The following is a 19,703-nucleotide window of genomic DNA, read 5'->3' as shown; positions in this document are numbered from 1 at the left end:
AACACCGAACTCAAGGCTTCACAGTCTATGGTTAATTATCACTCTTTTGTTTATTCAAAATATTTTTAAAACAAGCTATTTTAAAGTGCATGCTGTCATCCCAGTGTTAAGTCTACTGGCCGAGCGGGAACACAGGTGGGTGCAGCAGGAGTGGGCTGCACGATATGGAAGCAAACCTGGAAGCTAGAAACTTTTTTTCGGCTTATGCGCTCGATGAGCAATTTCTATTTAGTGAGTGGGCGCCATCTCTCAGTCAGTTATCCGGTTCTTTTTATAAAAACATGGTTAGTCACTCAGTTTTAGGCCATTGTGCGTGAAATATCAGTTAGGTTGCTACTTGCCTCTTAAGCAAAACAAAACCAGCAGTCATCAATTTTCATTTAAGTTGTTAAAGATACAGAATAAATACCCAGAAATGTCACAGACTCAGCCGCAGTGCCAGCAGGTTTGGCTGGTGAAGCTGTCCGTCCTCCCTCGTTGTAATGGTGTAATTGACAGAGTTTGTCTCCACATTGTGGACATGAGCCTGTTCTGTGGCAAGCAGTGGCTGGCTGGCGGCTTTGATGCCACCCACCTGCACACCCACAGACACACACACACACACACACACACACACCCACACACACACACACACACACACACACACACACACACACACACACACACACACACAATCTCCAGAGCCTCGTCTCTGACACCCATCTCCTGTTCTGTCCGCGTGTCTTTGTTTGTCTTCAGCTTGTTTTTTCTCCATCTTTCTGTACTTCAGTGTTCTCCTCAATTCTGACCAGTTTTTCAAGACACCTTGATTTCTTTCTGTCTACTTTCACACCATGATTTGAATTATCTCAGCCTTTATTCAAACACAATACAATTCTTTGGCTCACACTGACACACGTGCACACTTTTTTGTTATAGCAGTCATCGAGCGCAATATGCGGTGTTTGCTCTTCACCACTGCAGGTTAGTCTGTGCTCTACGCAGTCAGGGCTGTGAGCAGCGTGTGTTTGGACTAGCCTGACAACACTAGCTGCTGTGGGGTCAAACTGAGAGAATAGCTAAAGATCCTCTCGGCTATAAACTTTCCTGCGTGATCTTTTCTTTCAGCCAAGCAGCTGAGCTTTCAGCCCTGAGGAAAGGGAACATTTCATCATCAAATGAGTCGCAACTCTTCCACAGTGTTCATTTCTTCTTTTGTTTTCTTCTCCTTCGTAGTTCCTCCGCCTTTCATGAAGAACTCTTAATTTCATTAAGCTCCGGAGCGATTTCCTCTCTACTTGTTTCCCTCCTCCTCTCCACTGTTTGCTTTCTCTCCGCTGATTTCAATCCATCACTGAATTATCTCCAACTCCTTATCACCATAGCAACTGTACAGTTGTTCACTTTGTTCCCCCCAAGCCCCTCATCACACACACACACACACGCACGCACGCGCACACACACACACACACACACACACACACACACACACAAGCACGCACACACACACAAGCACGCACACACACACAAGCACACACAAGCACACACAAGCACACACAGTGTGATTGTCTTTTTTTTAAAATATAATTGTCGTTTTAGTGGGGTTATTTTTTTATATCTTCACAGTGACGTCCAGGGACCTTATTGCTATTATCTAGTGTGTGGTTGTTTAGTGCATAAATAGCTCCACCGACTCTTTGGTAAAACAACAAATAGAAAGAAAATTCCTGATGGAGCTTCACAGCATCAAATCACTTAATCGAATCAGTTTTTCAATCTGTTGGTTTGTTTGTTCTAAACTCTTCAGGTGAAGAATTGGGATGTTTAAAAGTGAAACTCTGTATTAAAGTTTTTAAATAAATAGATGAGTGTGCTGAGTACTGAGATCAGACCTTTTCCACTACTTTTCAGTGTCTCATAGGCATGACAGATCTATCAAAAGAGAAAATGATGAAATGAATCATTAATTTTAGCCCTTAACTTTATACACATTGCTGTTGAATTCAGTCGTATGTGTTTTCTATCTTTGAAAAGTTTTGTGATCTTGACTAATTTGCTCAAATCTTTGTCACACAATGTGAACAGACATTGTAACATTAGCTTATACAGCCTTTTTACCTCTTGAGCCTGAGACATTGTGCAACCATGAGGACCTTCTTCTCGTGCCTTGACTGAAAGACATGGCAGACTGCATTTTGAAGCCCAGCCAATTATGACTTGTGTAAAATACATATCTTAGTAAAAGGGGAAAGAGGTGCTAGAATCCAGCTTTATTTTGGCTCAGTACTGTTGGCTGGGTTTGAACCTGTGGCCCTTGGTCTTCTTTTCTTATGTCCACATATCTCTGGATGTGGAGATATGAACTTTTTCATTTTTTTATCTTGGGGGGAAAAGCTGTGGGATCCATAATTACACATAAATTTATCAAATTTGGTGCCCCATATTGCTATTTTCCAAGCTACTGTAACTCAAATTTCATGAAGAAGGACCATACTACACCCGGTGGTCCCTCCACCTCCGTCCCCCCGTGAGACAGACGGCAGACAGCAAGAGATGTGTGATTCCATACAGACGGTAAAGTGGCATTTTACCGTAAGAAAATTCTCACAGTAGGCTGCTTAGTAAGGTCTCTCAACATAATCTTATCCTATCAAACTGACGACTGAAAAACGCTTTTGCTTATGAAGCTTCATGTGTGTAAATTGTACTTTTTCTTTCAAGCCATCAACCCAATTTGCATGAAGCAGATATGAAGGCAGCTCTGAAGGGTTGCCTGTTAACCAATTAACCCCAGACATGAGTCACATCGGCCTCCTCACTCTCACCTTCATTTTTATGCCGATAATGTCTAATTAGTGATTAAACATTATTACCTCTGATTCCGATGCGCCTGTAAATTCCTGACTATAATTAGCAAGACCCGCATTTGACTCACTGTCGTTCTGCTCTCATCGCCGACCTCTCCCTCTACTTCTGCTTGATGTGGTCCTCGTTACGCTCCGAGGAACTTGGCATCATCGTCTCGCCTCACTGGAACCAACTTCCCTCCTGGTTTTGCCTCAGCAGCTTTGTCTATTAGTGCAGCTCTGTCTGTTTGTGGCGACGGTTTGTCCGCCAGCTTCTTCCCCAGCACAACATGATGCCCAGTCTTTAAATGGCTGAGAGGATGTTTGACAGATACAGGTTTAAATGATTACCTAAGAGGTCGTAGTCCTCAGACCGTATAAATAATGGACGTAGCTACTGTGATGTCACCCACTGGTTTGTGGACTGCTGTTTTGAATCCTTGAAGTTGCGAATCACATCTTGGGTTTTTTTAAGCCAGAAGTGACATATTTAGACAAGAGGCTGGGTCTTTGGAGGAGCAAGGGCCAGATCTGACTCACAGACTGTAGAAATGCCTCTCAGACATCATGTCACTCATATGGCCCAAAATTTGGGTCTTTAAAAAATGTAATCTTGTAAAATGTAAAAAAAAAAAAAAAAAAAAAAAAAAAGAACCCCCTGTACAGTTTTCATGAATGTTGAAATAAGCAATAGAGACCAGAACAGTTTTTTTGTACCAGGCTGTAAACATATTTATTTTTGCTGTATAGTTGGACATTTTAACATGGGGGACTATGGGGATTTTCTGTTTTGGAACCATCCTCAAGTGGCCTTTTGGATGAACTGCAGTTTTTGGCACTTTTGTGTTCATTTTTTAGCCTTGGAGGCTAAAAACAACAACACCCATTGTGAAATTTGTGCCACTCAAGTCTGGGTGTATTGTAGCTACACCTGCACTCTTTTCCAAAACAGAACCTGGAAGTTTGTTGCCTAAAACCCATCCACTGACCCCTTCTTACCACCGCGTTTGTGCCACTCATATCAGGGTCTTCTCAGTGACACAAAGTCACATCTGTAATCTTGACTTGTACCACAACCAGGAAGTTTGTTGTCTAACTGATGACTCCTTTTGCATCAAGATACAATGCAAAAGGCTGCTCCCAGTTTCATTTTAATAACTCTCAAGCAGCAAAATGTCACAAGTAGGAATGATTGATAGGAATGATGATACATGATTGATTGATGATACTGAATGTGTATATATATATATATATATATATATGAATGTAGTCATGCTTTTCGTATCAGTTATAATACAGAGAGCATAAAAACAACCCTGGCATTCCCAGGCATTTCAGCCGTGGATGGATCACAGGCCCCCTAAGCCATAACCTCTGCGTGAAGACACTTTGAACATTTTGTTTTAGCGTCAAAGGGCTCAGATATCGAGCTACATATTACAATCTGATTTGCATTGTGTAAAATATATAATCTGATTTTTTTTCTCTGCTGGAGCAAATCACAAGCATCTACAACTGTGCATTCACTTGACCAAACTGTTGATTTTAATGTGGCAGTGTAGGCCAGGATGAAAACTACCAAGTGCGCTGCCTCTTCAAGTGTTTGCAGACTTAAATATTATGCATATTCTTTGATACGTAATCAACAAAGAAAGGACCATGCTCAACTCGAGGACAAAAGTCCATTTAGTTCAGATACAGCGGAGCGAGGGAGCACTCATAAATGTACATTATTTCTTGCTTAATACTGAACTTGACTATATTTCTCACAAACTATATATCTTCTTTATTGTGTTTTGTGCCTTACAAACAGACTTTAAATCCATATAATGAGGAAATTGAGAGATCTTGGTTAAACTGTATTGTTGTTATTGAGGTTATACTTTATGTTGTTTTAGTATATCAAAATCTTTTTGTGCTTTAGGAGCAAGGATAAAAATTATAATGAATCGAGAATTGTGAGATGGAAAGATTTTTCGCGTGTTTCTGAGTAATTGTTCAGTTTTGGTTGCAACGGGTGCATGTGTACTTTTCCAGGTTTATGCACCAACGCGATAATCTGAGACGATCTAAAGGGTGGACTTAACGCACACACGCATGCAAACACACATGCAGAAGACCAGATTGTGAACAGATTATGTCCTCACACCCAGCCTCTTCCTTCGAGGGCCGCATTGAGCGGAAGGCTGAGGATGACTGGGAGTGGAAACCCTGCCATTTTAATTTCGCCCATGGCTCCCAGGAGGTGGGGAGCACAGACACAGAGAAAATGACAGAGTAAAAAGAAGAAAACATATAAAAGGAGGTGAGAGAGAGGAGAGGGCTAGGCATGAAAGTGAGAAACATCCAGGGCTCGCTGTCCAAAGACTTGGAGAATGGAGCAAGAAAGAATAAAGACAAAGATCAGGGAGATGCGTTGAGTCCCTAGTGTATGTTGTTCACTCTGGAAGTCTCTTTTAAGATAAATTCAATGTTCCCACAATTGAAAAGTAAAAAAAAGAATGCAGTCAGGAGATGAAATTGGTTTGCAGAAAAAGGGAGACCCAGAAGAGAGACGACTCAGGACACGAGGGGCACGACCACTACGCCATCTGTTTTTGTTTGTTTTTTTCCTCAAGAAAAGCCTCAAGGAAAGGAGCAAAAATAGGCAAGCTTGCTAAAAAGAGAACATGCTAATTAGACTTTTCCCAGACCCTCACGCCACTGACTCATTCCCCTGTCAATCACACCATTAGAGCTCCCTCCTCTTTCATGCACAGACTTTCCCTCTGCGTCTCTCTGTCGCCGTCTCTTTGTCACTCTTCTTCTGCCGTCACGTTCTCTGCTTGGGAAAAAAAAGGGCCGCTTTTCAATGATGTGTGCCCACTTACTCAGTCAGTGGCCTGTATAATTACACATGCAGCCATCTGACACATTTCAGCGTGACGGAGGCGACGCTGGTGGGGGTAGATCCACCCTCATTTGCAGGGCTTTAATTACAGCCATGTTTGTTTTGTGGTGATTGTAGAAATTAGCTAACCTCAGTTTATCACAATAATGACTAGAGAATATATGAATTGATTTCCAGCAAATGAAACTTGAATGACAGTACATGAGTACTGCTTGTGTTGCAGAAACATTTTTATCCAGATTTTTTTTGGAAAACTATCAAAGTCCCCGATCCCCAATTGCTCATTAGCTCAATTTTTACTCATCCTCAGTGCCAGATGTTCAGGCCAAGATAAACAGTTGCTCCGTTACGCTGCTCCTGGCACCGTGCGATCACTGTACAGTGTGTATTTGTGCCTTGATAACACTTGAAGACTGAAACAGGGAGGGTGCTGGGAAGGCTTCCAGGATGACAAGATGGAGAGAACTGACACCAAGCACGAAAACACTCGTTACCTTACACGTTCCCACGCACTGATAACGGCCTGACATTTCTTTTCCATCTGGGTATTTCTTTTTTCTTTCTTTCTTTTCTCTCTTCTTTCTTTCTGGGTCTCTTTGCATCAGTCTTGTCCACCGATGATCTTGTGGATATGATGCATCATACAACAAAAACTCAACTACAGTTCATAGAAAGGGAAGTGCTGTTCACTGTTTTAATGACAGTGGCACCCCCAAAATATGTTCATAGAGGTGGCCGTAGTCTAAGAAGATACCACTACCTTCATGCTCGCTTAAGGAGTTAGTGTGCCGCAGCCTCTTAAAATCAGTAATATTGGCCTCCAATTATTTTTTGCCACTGGGTGCCACTGGTTAATGGAGCTAAAACAAAAAAAAATCTGATCTGTTTGGATGCTGTTTGTAGTCATTTATTCTATCAGTCTCTGCGGGAGACATTAAGCAGTAGATGAACAGATGTTGTAAGAAAGGTCCATTTATATTCACTTAAACAGAAATGCTGCATTTTTTTCTCCCCTTTTCTTTTCTTTTAACATTACACTTGAGTCTGAAGAGGATTCTCCAAACGTCAAGCTGCATCGTCTGAATGGTTATCTGAGGGCTTTTTGGCCTCAAGAAGTAAAAGGAAACTTTCGCCTTTAAGAAGCAAAACTGTAAAGCTGGTTCAAGGAAAAAGGAGAACATTGCGGAGGTTACCAGCTCTTGACTTGCTTTAGAAAAGATTGGCTATTCTAGAAAATACAAACTTGATCGACTTTGGAAACTTTGGCATAGTGACAATTTGCTGGAGAACACAGATGAACATATGCAGGGTATCAGATACCTTGGCCTTGTTTAGCGACTGGCATGGTTTGGTGGATGGCGAGCAGTCGGTCAGGCAGACCTCTTCTTTGCACAGAAATATCTCAGCAACTATTGGACGGAGTAGCATGAAATTTAGTTCACGTCATGCCACCCTCATGATGAATTTTAATAACTTTGGTTTACCCTTAAAGGCATACTTTGCCAATTTTCAGCCAGCTTTTTATGAAATCAGTGTGGGTAGTATATTGAGGTGAACTGTGGTAAACTTCAGTCCATATTTAGTCCACCGTTCATTTATAATAGTGATGTTTGTTTGTTTGTTATATTATACTTTAGTGTTTAGATATATTTATTTTATATTAGTACTTATTTTTAAATTTTATTGATATATTCTACACTTTCCTACTCTTTTAAGACTTAAGAATGGGAGCATCTGTAACTAAAGGCAATTTCCCCTCGGGATCAATAAAGTATTTCTGATTCTGATTCTGGTTTGTGAACAGGAAGTGGGGGCCATACTGCTTTGTACACAGTGAAAATGGAGGAAAAACTGCAGTCTAACAGTAAAACTAAGTAGTGCTAATCAAATCTAAACTTTCAAACTAGTATATATACTTTTAAACTAGAATACAAGATCGCTGGCCACCATTGTGCCAGCCTACATTCCAGTCTAGTATGGTTTTAGGTTTTCTACCTGTTGAGCAAAAGGGAATACCACAGCCCTTTTTCTGTTTATTACTTTTGGTCATTGTACACGCCAAGTACAAAAGTGAAGTACTTCTTAAACTTTTCATCCAGCACCATCATCAGGACAAAAATTCAGTTTGTGAAATTTTTTTAGGCCAAATACCTAAAAACCTTCCCATCAGCCTCAACTGTTCTTCTGAAAAACGACTATGAAGATGTGTTTTTAAACACTCGGTATGTGATATTTTATGTTTTCCCATTTCTGTCTTCGTCACCCAGGACCCCAGAAGCAAGCACAAGTTCAAGATCCACACATATGGTAGTCCCACCTTCTGTGACCACTGTGGTTCGCTGCTGTACGGGCTCATCCACCAAGGGATGAAATGTGACAGTGAGTATACATCCTCTGTGTGTGTGTGTGTGTGTGTGTGTGTGTGTGTGTGTGTGTGTGTGTGTAATATGCTGTGCTGGTCGGCTCTAATGAGAACAGATGGGAATAGACTGGTACTGTTCTACTCTCAGCCACATCTGCAGCCCAGGCAGAATTCACTGTCCCGCCCTGCTGAGTCCTCTCTGCGCTCCCATTCTTTCCGCCCACGCTCCTCCATCAACCCCTCTTCCTTTGCATGTATGACCTCCATCCTGCAATTCTCCTTTTCCTCCCACTTCTCTATTTTCTCTTTTTCCCAATACCTCTTTTTGTACTCCAACACATCCTGTCCCCTATTTTTCCTCTTCATGGTTTTTAATATCACTCTACATTTTGTCCCCCCTCTTCTTTCCCCTCCTGTCTACATGCCGTCTCCATCCATCATCCCCTCTCCTCCTCCTACTCTGTCCATCCATCTGTGGGTCTCTGGTGGCAGCCTTGTCGCAGATGCTAATGGGAGCACAGCAGAGCAAATTGATGCAGGTAGGCCATTGCCATCACGAGCTGCATCCCCACCCGCATCTTTCGTCTCTACTTGTCTCTTCCCAGCCTGACAAGCCTGCCGAGTGGTGAAGGAGGAAGGGTGAGAAAGACGGAGAGATGGATGGTTGGATGGAGGAGGACAGAAAAAAAGAGGAGGGAAAATACAGATAGGAGGACAGGAGGAGGAGGAGAGAAAGGAGGGCAGAGGAGGAAACGAGGAGAACAAAATGCTCTCTATCCCCTCTGGTCCCTCATCTGTTTGGCTTTGTCAAAGTTTGTGTGTGCGTTCGTGCATGTGTGTTTGTGTGTGTGTGTGTGTATGTGTGTGTGTGTGTGTGTGTGTGTTTCCTACAATATCCAACCCAGTCTGACACAGTAGAGTCCTGCTCACAGTGATTATATCCTTTCTAAGTTGATGTGGTGATTACTTATTGATGTTTAAGTGCTACAGCACCTTTGAGAAAACAAGTGGCTCTTTTGACTTGTACTGCTTTAACTCATTTAAAATTTCTGCTCTGAATCATCCCAAAAACAAATCTTTGTCACATTGGATCTGGGGCCTTGTGTGCATGTGTGTGTGGGTCCAAACTAAAACATCAGTGAGCCCAGAAGTTACAGCCTCAGTCCCGGCGCTCTAAAGAGTTCAGACTATTGCAGTCAACATTTACTCCTACTCCTAAACTTCAGATGTCTCTGAAGTTGAAGAGAATAGGTCTTACTTTGCTGCAGTACAGAAACAGAGGTGAGGAGACATGTATTACAATGACTGACTCATGATGAACAATATCTTGTCTGAAGCGATATGTGTAATTATTTTGCAGCCGCTACAAAACCCACATTGGTTTTGTTTTTGTATTCCACAAGGTTGCAAACAAGAAGAATAGAGCTGAAATTGATTTTGTTTGCAATCATATTCCACATATTGTCATTGTGGCACTAAATCCCTCCAATTACATGCTTTCTCTTACATGTCACCTCCACTGACGGCAAAATTCCTCCTCGCTTCAAATTCACTTCCTCTTTGTTTCTTTTTCAGCAGCCCAGCAGCCACCAGACGTCAATATGATTTCGGAAAAACATTGAGTTTTTTTACTGTAAATTGAATGGATGATATTTTAAATGTACAAAGGTGGGAAAATTTCACATTGTGTGGAAGTTAACATGTTGTTTTGGCTCTTGGCGCATTTTTAATTAAATTATAAAGAAGTTTGATAAATATGAGAACAGATTTATACAAATAAAAAGCGAAGGGCAAATTGGGTTCATTGAACATCAGGTTTAAGTTCGGGTTTACTGAGTGTAAAACCACAACTCCCTGTCGCCCTTTTGTTTAGTGTTATAAAATATTCTAAGAATGTTTTCCTTAATTTTATTCATCTTTTATTCATTATTATTTTGCAGTGCAGAGCTCCCTTCAAAATGTTGTACTGCGCTCACTCTTTGTCTGCTATCATTGAGATCTCTGTAGGATAAAGGTTCATTCAAGTTTCTTTCGCCTACCACATCACACTGCACCAGCTCTTTTTGCACATTTTCTTCAGAGGCAGAGCCTTTTTCATGCAAAAGTGTATTACAAATTCTGTCCAATTTTTTAAATTCAGTGTAAAGTGCAATTTTACACTCACTCATCCAACCTTCCCTCCCTTTATATGCATGATTCACTCTCAAATGCATGTGGACAAAGGAAAGAGGGTTTCTAAAAAAAGATAAACTCAGCATGCTTCTACATTCTGTTTCTCTCCAGCTTGCGACATGAACGTGCACAAGCAGTGTGTGGTCAACGTGCCGAGCCTGTGTGGAACGGACCACACGGAGCGTCGGGGTCGCCTCTTCCTCAAGATCGAGGTCAACATGGACAGGTTACATGTCACAGGTTGGTCTTATTCTTTAACAGTGTGTAATTTAGTGTTTTAGTACTTCAGGCTGCTAAGTCTCAGAGTGACGTGAGTGAGAGACTCCCTGATGTGACTGGGAGTGGTTGATTTCCAGACCATTGAAATAATTCTCTAGGTTTTTTCATATTCATAACTTTGGGTTATTGTTAGTGGCTTAGACTTGTGTTTATCAGCCATTTGGACTTCTGCTTTAAGTGGTCACGCGCTCATTCAGGGACACTGAGAGGAACTTTTCTCTGTCAGTGCAGACTCTTTAGGTGCTTCACTCTCTTGCCAATATGTTCATTTTGAATATTACCACCAACTCAACTGACTTAACAGGGAGTCTTTCATCACATGCATATATGACTTCAAGTCAACCAAGTGCCCAGGACCAGTGCTGGGATTTTTTGGCAATTTTGGTGCAGTGACAGCCACTGGAACTGCAGGTCATGTGACCCCTGAGACCTCTGCTCATACAACATTAGGATAAAAGAAACAGCTGTACACTGTGCTTCCTCTGCAGTAGGTTTTATCTAATATAACAAAAAATATCTTAATCTCTTCATTTAAACTTAGAGAATTCAAAAAACAATTTAGTTTTCATCTCTGTCAGCATTAAAAAACGCAGTCATGACTGCCCTCATAACCTGTGTGTCCCCTGTGTGTGTGTGTGTACTTTCAACACCTCCAAATTATCCTGTCAGTCAAGAGCAGCACCTGGAGTGGACAACTCTCCGGTGTTAAAACCCCCTTCGGCAGGGAGAGAAATGACTGCTGGGTCACTATTGCAACCTCTGTCACACAAACACACACAAACATGGTGAGACAGTCGCGGTCAGGGAATACGAGCGCCGAGGCCAATAAAGTGTTTTTAACTCAGCAGGGATCAAACAGAAATAACCTCCAGCTACAGCAGGGACAGAGTGGCGAATGTGATTGACTCTGAAATATATTGCTTTCATAAAAATGTGTTTGTTTGTTTTTAGTCATCCGGAGGGAAACAAACAGGGAAGGAGAGGAAGCTGTAGTCACAGTCGGCTTACAGCATTTGTTCTTTCTGCTTTTCAGGTTATTATGTTGCAGTCTTTTTATTTGCTCTGCTGTACTCAACATCCAGCTCTTTTGTCTGTTTGACTGCTGAGCAAGGTCTGATATTGCCAGTTACATGTCCTGCTTTATGTCCTTGTTGAGATGTGACAGCAACAGCAGCGATCTAGTTACCTCAGTCTTTTCAGATCAGCCTAAATGGACACAGCTGAAACTCAACTGGCTCTAGTTCATGGACAGACAACAACAGTTACTGTGTTAGATTGATGTACCTTCTCTCTCTACCGCTGATGTTGTCCTTCATGGGTATACAGATAGTAAAACACCCACCAGTGTTTACAAAAGTGTTGCTTCACACTGTCAACTTCAAGGAATGTAGACAGTATGCTCTGCAGCACCTGCTACTGGCATATGTGGTGTCTGATTTATTTTTTTTTTAAACGGAAATCTGATCATCTGTGTGTATTTTTCCTTCATCAGCCTTTTAAAAGAGTAGTTTTCATTTCTTTTTATTTATGTGTTTTAATACTCAAAACACAACATTACAAACATATAGAATGCAAACAAACAAACAATGATGCTCAGCATAAAATGACTTTGAAAATCAATACAAATTTGCATTTTTCCACTTACTTCCCACACAGATTTTAAGATTGTGAGACCACTTCCATCAGAGTAGTCATCACCAATATATTCTATATAAAGGCTCTTATTAAAATAACAAACAGGTTACATTGACATATTGCAAAAAGGATTGCCATGTTTTATGAAAACTATTTGTTTATGAATGTATTATACATATTAGAAAGTCCAATGGGATGCACTCCATGATTACTTTACGCCAACCAGAAAGTCCAGGGGCCTTATCACATGTCCTGTAGAGTTTAAAGGAGTTTTTAAAAGTTTCAGCAGGGTGTCGCTGTGTCTTTCAGCTCAGCTGCCTGTTCCACCAGTATGACTGGGGACTTGAGCTATGGTGGTGCATGCTGTGCACTACTTGCAATAGATTTAATGGAATAAAACAGTCCCTGTATTTATGATGGCCTGTAAAAACCCCAACCCTGGTATGCCAAAATACTGTGATAATACTCAAGCCTAATCACTATCAGTGACACCTTTTGCGGTACACATTTCTTAATTGAAAATATTGACTAGTGCAGCTTTAAGTAGGCAATAATATCATCAAGTGAAAATTGGGACAGAAAGTTAAAGAGTAGAAAGGCAGACGTAAACTGCTGTAACAATAATGGACCAGCTGAGACAAAGCACAGACTGTGACTGACAGAAAAAAGGAGTTAAAGATCAATACTAAGAACAACACAGGAGGGAGGAAGTGTATGTTCTCCTGTGAGGTTTTTTTGTGTTTTTTTTCCCCTCCTTTCTAATGGCAGCGGTCTGAACAGTGAAGCCTCAGCTTGTTCTCCGGCTCCCCTTCGGCTCCCACAGACAAGTGGCGGGCCTTTGTGGTTCACTGCACCGATGTGAACTTGATTAAATCTTTCCAGCCAAGAAAACAGACACATCTTCCGGGCGCTCTCTGTCTTCCCTCCATCTCTCCTCTTTCCCTTTCTTCCAATTTTGACATTTCCGGTTGTATTCTTCTACCTGTTCCTTCGAGACCCCAGCATGTCTTCCCCCACTTTCGTCATCCATTTTTCCTCCGTACCCGCTGAGCTCCTGTCCATTCTTTTTATGCCTCAATAAGATCTCTGTCCTTTTTCCTATCATCCTATCTTCCTCTACCAGTGGAAACCGCTGCTCAGTTGAGTGACTTGTCCTTTACCTTCTGGATCGAATGTTCTCCTCCCTCTACATCCTCTGTCTCCTGTGCACTTCCTCTACCTTTTTTGCTCCTCTCCTTTTTTTCCTTCCCACTAATTACCTCCTTCATCCTACTCTTACTCCTCTCCCTGATCAACAAGCCAAAGTGACATAAACAACCCGTGGGCATGAGCAGAGATTTATTCTGGGGTTTTTAAGAAAAGGCAAACATGCAAACGTCCCTCCATAACCTGCCTACTCACACACACACAGATACACACTCATAGGGCATCTGAGGATTGGGACAAAGTGAGCACACAGCGGTTTACTCGGGGTGAGACTGCTGACATGTTTGCCTCAGGTTTAAAGCAAAGTTGAACAAGAATACATTTTTTCCCCTCAACTGACAACTCATGGCACCATCAGGCCTGTAGTAGAAATAACCGCTTAATATCTGATGTTGGGCTTTTTATTCTAAGAGGCTTTTGGCAAATATGAGGATCACACATACCGTGTGTGTGTGTGTGTGTGTGTGTGTGTGTGTGTGTGTGTGTGTGTGTGTGTGTGTGTGTGTGTGTGTGTGTGTGTGTGTGTGTGAGAGAGAGAGAGAGAATGTGAGCATGAAAACATAAACACAAATAGTGCATTAGTTGTGTGTTTTCAGATTATACAGTTTTGTTTTTATCACGTACATTAGTAATATTTTATCTAAATCCCATGCAGTATTTGAATGACATAAACATATATGTATTTGTAAGACGATTAAAGGCATATTTAGAAATTTGTAAATGTATTGTCAACGTATCTGTCAGCAACTACACCAGTATGAACAGATATTAACGCTTCTAGAAAACTATAGTTACAGAAAGAAGTGTGTATAATAATACCAATAATAATAATTATTACTATTATTGTTGTTGTTGTTATTTTAATTATTTGCACTTTTCTTTTTTATTTCTATTGTTCTCTACTTTTCATATAATTTTATTATAACTCCTTACTTTTTTCTTGCAAATTTTTGGGTCATTTCTTGTTAACTTGCTCATTGCCTTTTTCCATGTTTTTAAATGAAATCATACTCTGGTTTCAAAGGGTTAGATGATACAATCGAATATAATGCTACAACAATGATATCTTTATATTTAATATGACTATAACATTTCTATTATTTGCAGTCGTTATATTATTAAGTTACATCCATTCAAAGTTTGGTGAAGGGGTTAGGGCATGGACAATTGTTGGAATAAATGCTCTTTGCACAGGACTACCTGGTGACCTCTAGTAAAAAGTTTAATTCCAGGTGAATCTGCCATGTCTGTAATTTAAGTAAAAATTCCACATAAATTACCTACCATATTTTGCAAAACACTGTCATGAGATAATATTACACCTGTGTATATCTGTGTATATCAGCATCTTGGTGACTTGAGGTTGTATTTAGGTTTTTTGCTATCTGTGCACGTCATTTCTGCCTCTTTCCCAGTTGAGAGTTATGGAAGCTGTATTGGCAATTATAACTGAAAGTTTTGACAGCATTCTGGGTACAGGAGGCCCATCTTGCTACACTGTGTGGAGATCAGTTTGCAAAGAGCAAAATCTCAGACAGTGTGATGGATGACATCATGTGTGGCAGAATCACTTCTGTTTGTTTAACCCACATTTAAAAGAAGACGAGCGAAGTACTTAACATGCATCCTGGTCAGACAATTACACATCACCTCCTGGGGGAATCGATTTTGTTTAGTACACGTTATATAGCTGCTTTTGGCTGTTAGCTTGACAGATCTCATTATCTTTCAGGCCTCTCAATAATTCACATAAACCCTTTCTCACTAAAAGATACATCACTGCAAGTGCTCAATGAATTTTGTTTTGAACGGGAGTGTAGGTGGAAATTCACAAAGACCTAAAGCACCACTCATGTTTCACTGAATATCAGTGAGCGTCAGTCCTTCTAAAGCCTTAGTTTTTGTTGAATCACCCAAATTCACTTTCTTATACTGACCACAACCACAAATACTAAAACTTAAGTTCATCCTCTTTCTCCAGTGTGTGTGTGTGTGTGTGTGTGTGTGTGTGTGAAAGAGAGAGAGAGACGTCTGCATTCAGATCCCTGACAGTGCACTGCGGGGATCTATCCAGCTCCTATTTGGCCGTGCAGCTTTCCCCTTCAGATTATCAGGCGTTCATTGGTTGCACATGGCATTGTTATGCAACAACACATTTGAATTTCAAAGCCTTTTTCGGGAGATTACTCTGTCTGCCCACTGCAGCCCCTGCACGCACTCGCCCCAGGATCCAAATGATATGTCATTTTTAGCTGTGGTATATTTTTTTCATTAAGCTGTTCAGATAGAGGAGATAATGTTAGCATGGACATGTGTATGTGGATGTGTGAAAATATCATAAAAATATCAATTAAATGGTTAACTGTCTTTCGGTTCAGACTTATTGTCTGAAGTTCTTCTTGTAGCATTGAGTGCAGAAAATAACACTTAGCACTTTGGAGAAATTAACTGATATATTAGACAACAAATAAGCATTTGGAGAGAAAAAAGAACTTGAACTTTGTCACTCATTATCTCCAAACAACAAAGGATCCAATCTCATCTAAGTGCTGGTGCATTTTGTTTTTGTTTTTCGTCAAAAGGCACAACGTTTCACTCCTGTGTGCCCCAGTGCAGGATGTTTGCATGACAGAGTGGATGCACGCTGCTCTTAGTTTTTCTTCTCCTGTGATGCATGTATGTGGGCTGTCAACGGCAGCCTTGTTTCACTGATAATGCATTGATGAAGTCTCTAATTGAGTTAACGCACGTTATAAATGTTTGCTTTTTTTTGTGTCGTGTGTGTGATAAAGACAAGACACACAGAAACACACACTCTAATTTTATTGGTAACTACCTCATAAGGAGCGAGCGGAGGGGAGGATACAGAAGGAAAGGAGCTCTTGTTGTATCTAAGCAACAACAGACAGCAGAGATGGTCCTTGATCACTGCTGATGATGATGTTTCATTGTGTGCGTGTGTGTGTGTGTGTGTGAGAGAGAGAGAGAGAGAGAGAGAAAGAGAGATACAGAGAGAGAGAGATGGCATATTTGCCAAAATACATTCACTGTGTCACTGTGATGTAACTTGCACACACACTTAGAGTACCTATCCATCGCCGTCTGTTTTGATGCGTGTGTGTTAATTGCATGTGTGTATGTGTTTTCCTCATTAGTATGTTTACAGGCATGTTGAAGTTGCTCTAGCGCTGTTTGGCACCAGCGTTGCCATGGAAGTGACTGATGCCTTTAACGCTGCCACAACCAGCAGAGGGGAGGATTTAGATGAGAATGTAGGATGCTCAGACTTTCCTTCTGCTCCTTGTACTTCATTGTGTGTGTGTGTGTGTGTGTGTGTGTGTGTGTGTATAGGCTTGTGGGCAAGCGAGAGACAGAGAGAGACAAAAAGACAGGGAGGGGGATTGCTGTAGCGGAGATTTTGCATTGGATAAACAGTGAGCTGAGGTTGAAGCATTACATTCATGAACAAGGTAAAAGCTTCTCTGGCTTCCTCTGTCAGATACTCGGAGTGAGAGACCTGCACTGCCCTCTGCTGCATCAGGCTCGAAGAACAGGAAAAAATGAAGACGACAACACATGTTACAATACTACCACCTTATTGTCCTTCATGTTTTTAAACTTTGTGACAAATGATGTGATGCCTTTTACATTTAAGATTGGTTTGCTCTTTTTGTATTTTATAACTTTCCAACATTTTTTTTTAAATCAATTTAAGGCATAGTACTCGGGCTGGGGTCATTTTGACCAAATGCCTTAATATCTCTGTTGCTATGATATTACAGGGTTGACGACTGATACTTTGAGAAAATATGTATAGAATGATTTTTGATAATTAATCCTAGCTAATGTGGATGTAATGACTAAGTGTCTAAAAAAGCAATAACAGCTAGAACATTTTGGTAAATTCACAAAATTATATTACCTTACAGACCTTATAGCCTTTACAACCGAGAAAAGACAAGATTTACGATATTATGATATCCAAAATCTACGACAGCATCTAGTTCCATATCATGATATTTATATATCAATATATCACCCATCAGCACTTTATAATGCTGATATTTTCACTTGCATTTCTTCTATAATTGTGTTTTTCATCTCTCCTTCTTGTTCCCCATTTTATTCAGTAATTCAGATGAAGATTAAGAGCTTGTTTTTCTCCCTGTATAAGAACCAATTTGATCCATAAACCAGAAACCTAAAAAAAGTATCCCAAATAAGAATCCAATGATTATACATAGAAATATTGACATTTGAGCATTGTTTCCATAAAATGGACTTGAGGGTCTAGTGAATGGGATTTAATTGCATTGAGAGGGCAAGGTTGCACAACTAAAACTTCTCTCATGTACCATGTGTATAAAAGGACTAAGGTGTCTGACTTTAAAGTGCAAAAATGTCTGGTTCTTATCTAGAGCCCATATTTGATTTGTCCGCTCTGGGCTACTGTAGAACAGCAAGGTGAGCTCCATAGAAAAGAGGACCTGCTCTGCAGATATAAATCATTTTGAGGTAACAATTCTTATTTTCAGGCAGCCTGTTTTCATGCACTGTTTGTGCATTTTCCTACAAAAGTAATGCACCAAAATCAAAGTTATGCCATCCAATCATGAGCCATTAGTTTGTGTGTAACCAATGTATTTGGGAAGGTTTCGATAACGTGACCAATGTGCTGACGGGGACTAAAGATGGAAGTTGTCCCTTAAGGAGTGGATTGGGGTAGTAGAAGAGTCACAAAACATCAAATTTCCCCCAGGAGACCACTCTTCAGAGCCATGTAACCTTTGAGTCATTTTAAGGTACGTCATAATTATGCTTCTTTTCCTAATGTTAACCTCCTTAACTTAAGTTTAAATTTGCAACTTTATGTTGAGTACATGACGTCATTAGTGGGGCTCAGATCCGTAGGATATTATACCACCTGTTGCAGGTGCATTTTTATAGCATATCATATGAACCGTTGTATAAGGATGAGTTGTTTCAGGTGATTTTAAACTTTTGAAAACATAGTTAGAACGTTATACACCATTTCGTCACTAGATCCTATACACTTGACCTTTAATATCATAGAAGACTGAGAAAACCAGCGATAATTCACATCTGAAAAAAATGGAAAAAGTAGATCTGGGGCATTTTTGCCTTATAATGGACTCAAATAAATAAAAATTATTTAAATAGTTGCTATTTGATTTTCTGTTGAATGACAAATTGATTAAGTGGCTAGCCATTTTAGCTTTATTTCTTCTTTGTTTTTATTTTAATTATTTTTACTCTACTCATGAGTGGGTTTTTTTTTTTCATAATTCATGACTCCTAATCTCCTTAAAAGCATTTTGCGTTTCAAACCTCACTGCCACATCCAGTGATGAGCTAAATGTCAAAATAAATCAGATTAAATCTCTCAAACACAGGACCAAATGAGCTGCAGCGACTCTAAATGACATTTCCTTTTGAACATTTTGCTTTGTATTCAGCCCTGGAATATTTATGCTTTGGAGCAAAAATTACCACTGTTTTAATGGAGAAGCTTGGCGAATGTGTCCTTGTGTGAAAGTTCACACTGACGCCCTGGAACATTCAGATTTGAGCCTTTTTTTTCTCTCCGTTCACTGTGTCTGATTACATTTAAATATGCAGAGGGTGGAGGTTGGAGCTGATAAACAGAGGATTTAGTGTGATCCTGTCGCTGCTCTCCGTCTGTTAGAGTTTTGTGCACGCTGTCAGAAACTCATGAATTTCTCTTGCGCAGCCTTGTTCTCTGCCTTGCCTTCTTTTCTTTTGTTTTATCGATGTTGTGTGTGACTCTTCTATAGTTGACATTTATTTGTGTGTTCACATGATGCTGCTAAGTGGGCCAGTGGTTGAGTCGGCCCATTGGCCACTTACAGTAGATGTTGTCGCCATGGTGAAAGTGGCACGCTCCTGCCACCCCGCCCCCCTTACTCTACTGTTGCTATGTAACAGCACTCCTTTTCTTTCCGTTTGTCAGTTATCACACATGGGAAACGTCACGCCTCCCTCACATTATCTGCTCACCTTTTGCCCGACAATGTGAGAAAGAGAGTGCGAGTACACTACAAGGAAGGGCAGTGTAGTTTATTTAGCGCCTTTAATTTAGGTTGTTCTACAGAGGAATGTGTGAGACAGACTTTTAGAGCAAAGTAGCAGTTTGTTTTTTGTTTGTTTTTTGTTGATTTTACATTTGAATGTGCCCTAACACCCACCAGTGTTATTATCCAGTTGGTGCTGTTTCACAAGTGAATTTTGACAGTATGTTTGGCTTCGCAGCACCTGTTGTCAGCGTATGTGATGTCTGATTTGATGAGCCATT

At 40.5% G+C, this 19,703-nt stretch overlaps 1 protein-coding gene across 2 annotated transcripts in view; it reads left to right on the top strand.

Moving 5' to 3' along the window:
• prkcab (protein kinase C, alpha, b) overlaps positions 1-19,703 on the top strand; it is a 123,828-nt gene that overhangs the window by 80,867 nt on the left and 23,258 nt on the right. For both annotated transcript variants that reach the window (XM_042505154.2, XM_088069230.1), the window contains exons 4-5: positions 7,983-8,094; positions 10,361-10,489. In XM_042505154.2, coding sequence (XP_042361088.1) covers positions 7,983-8,094; positions 10,361-10,489 — 241 coding nt within the window. The remainder of the gene's footprint in view (positions 1-7,982; positions 8,095-10,360; positions 10,490-19,703) is intronic.

Source organism: Plectropomus leopardus, chromosome 18 (genome assembly GCF_026936395.1).
Source record: "Plectropomus leopardus strain MGB_pleo_1.0 chromosome 18, ASM2693639v1, whole genome shotgun sequence".
Lineage (NCBI taxonomy): Eukaryota > Metazoa > Chordata > Actinopteri > Perciformes > Serranidae > Plectropomus > Plectropomus leopardus.
The sequence above is the reverse complement of the archived record's forward strand: the minus strand, read 5'-3'. Positions and strand labels throughout refer to the sequence as shown.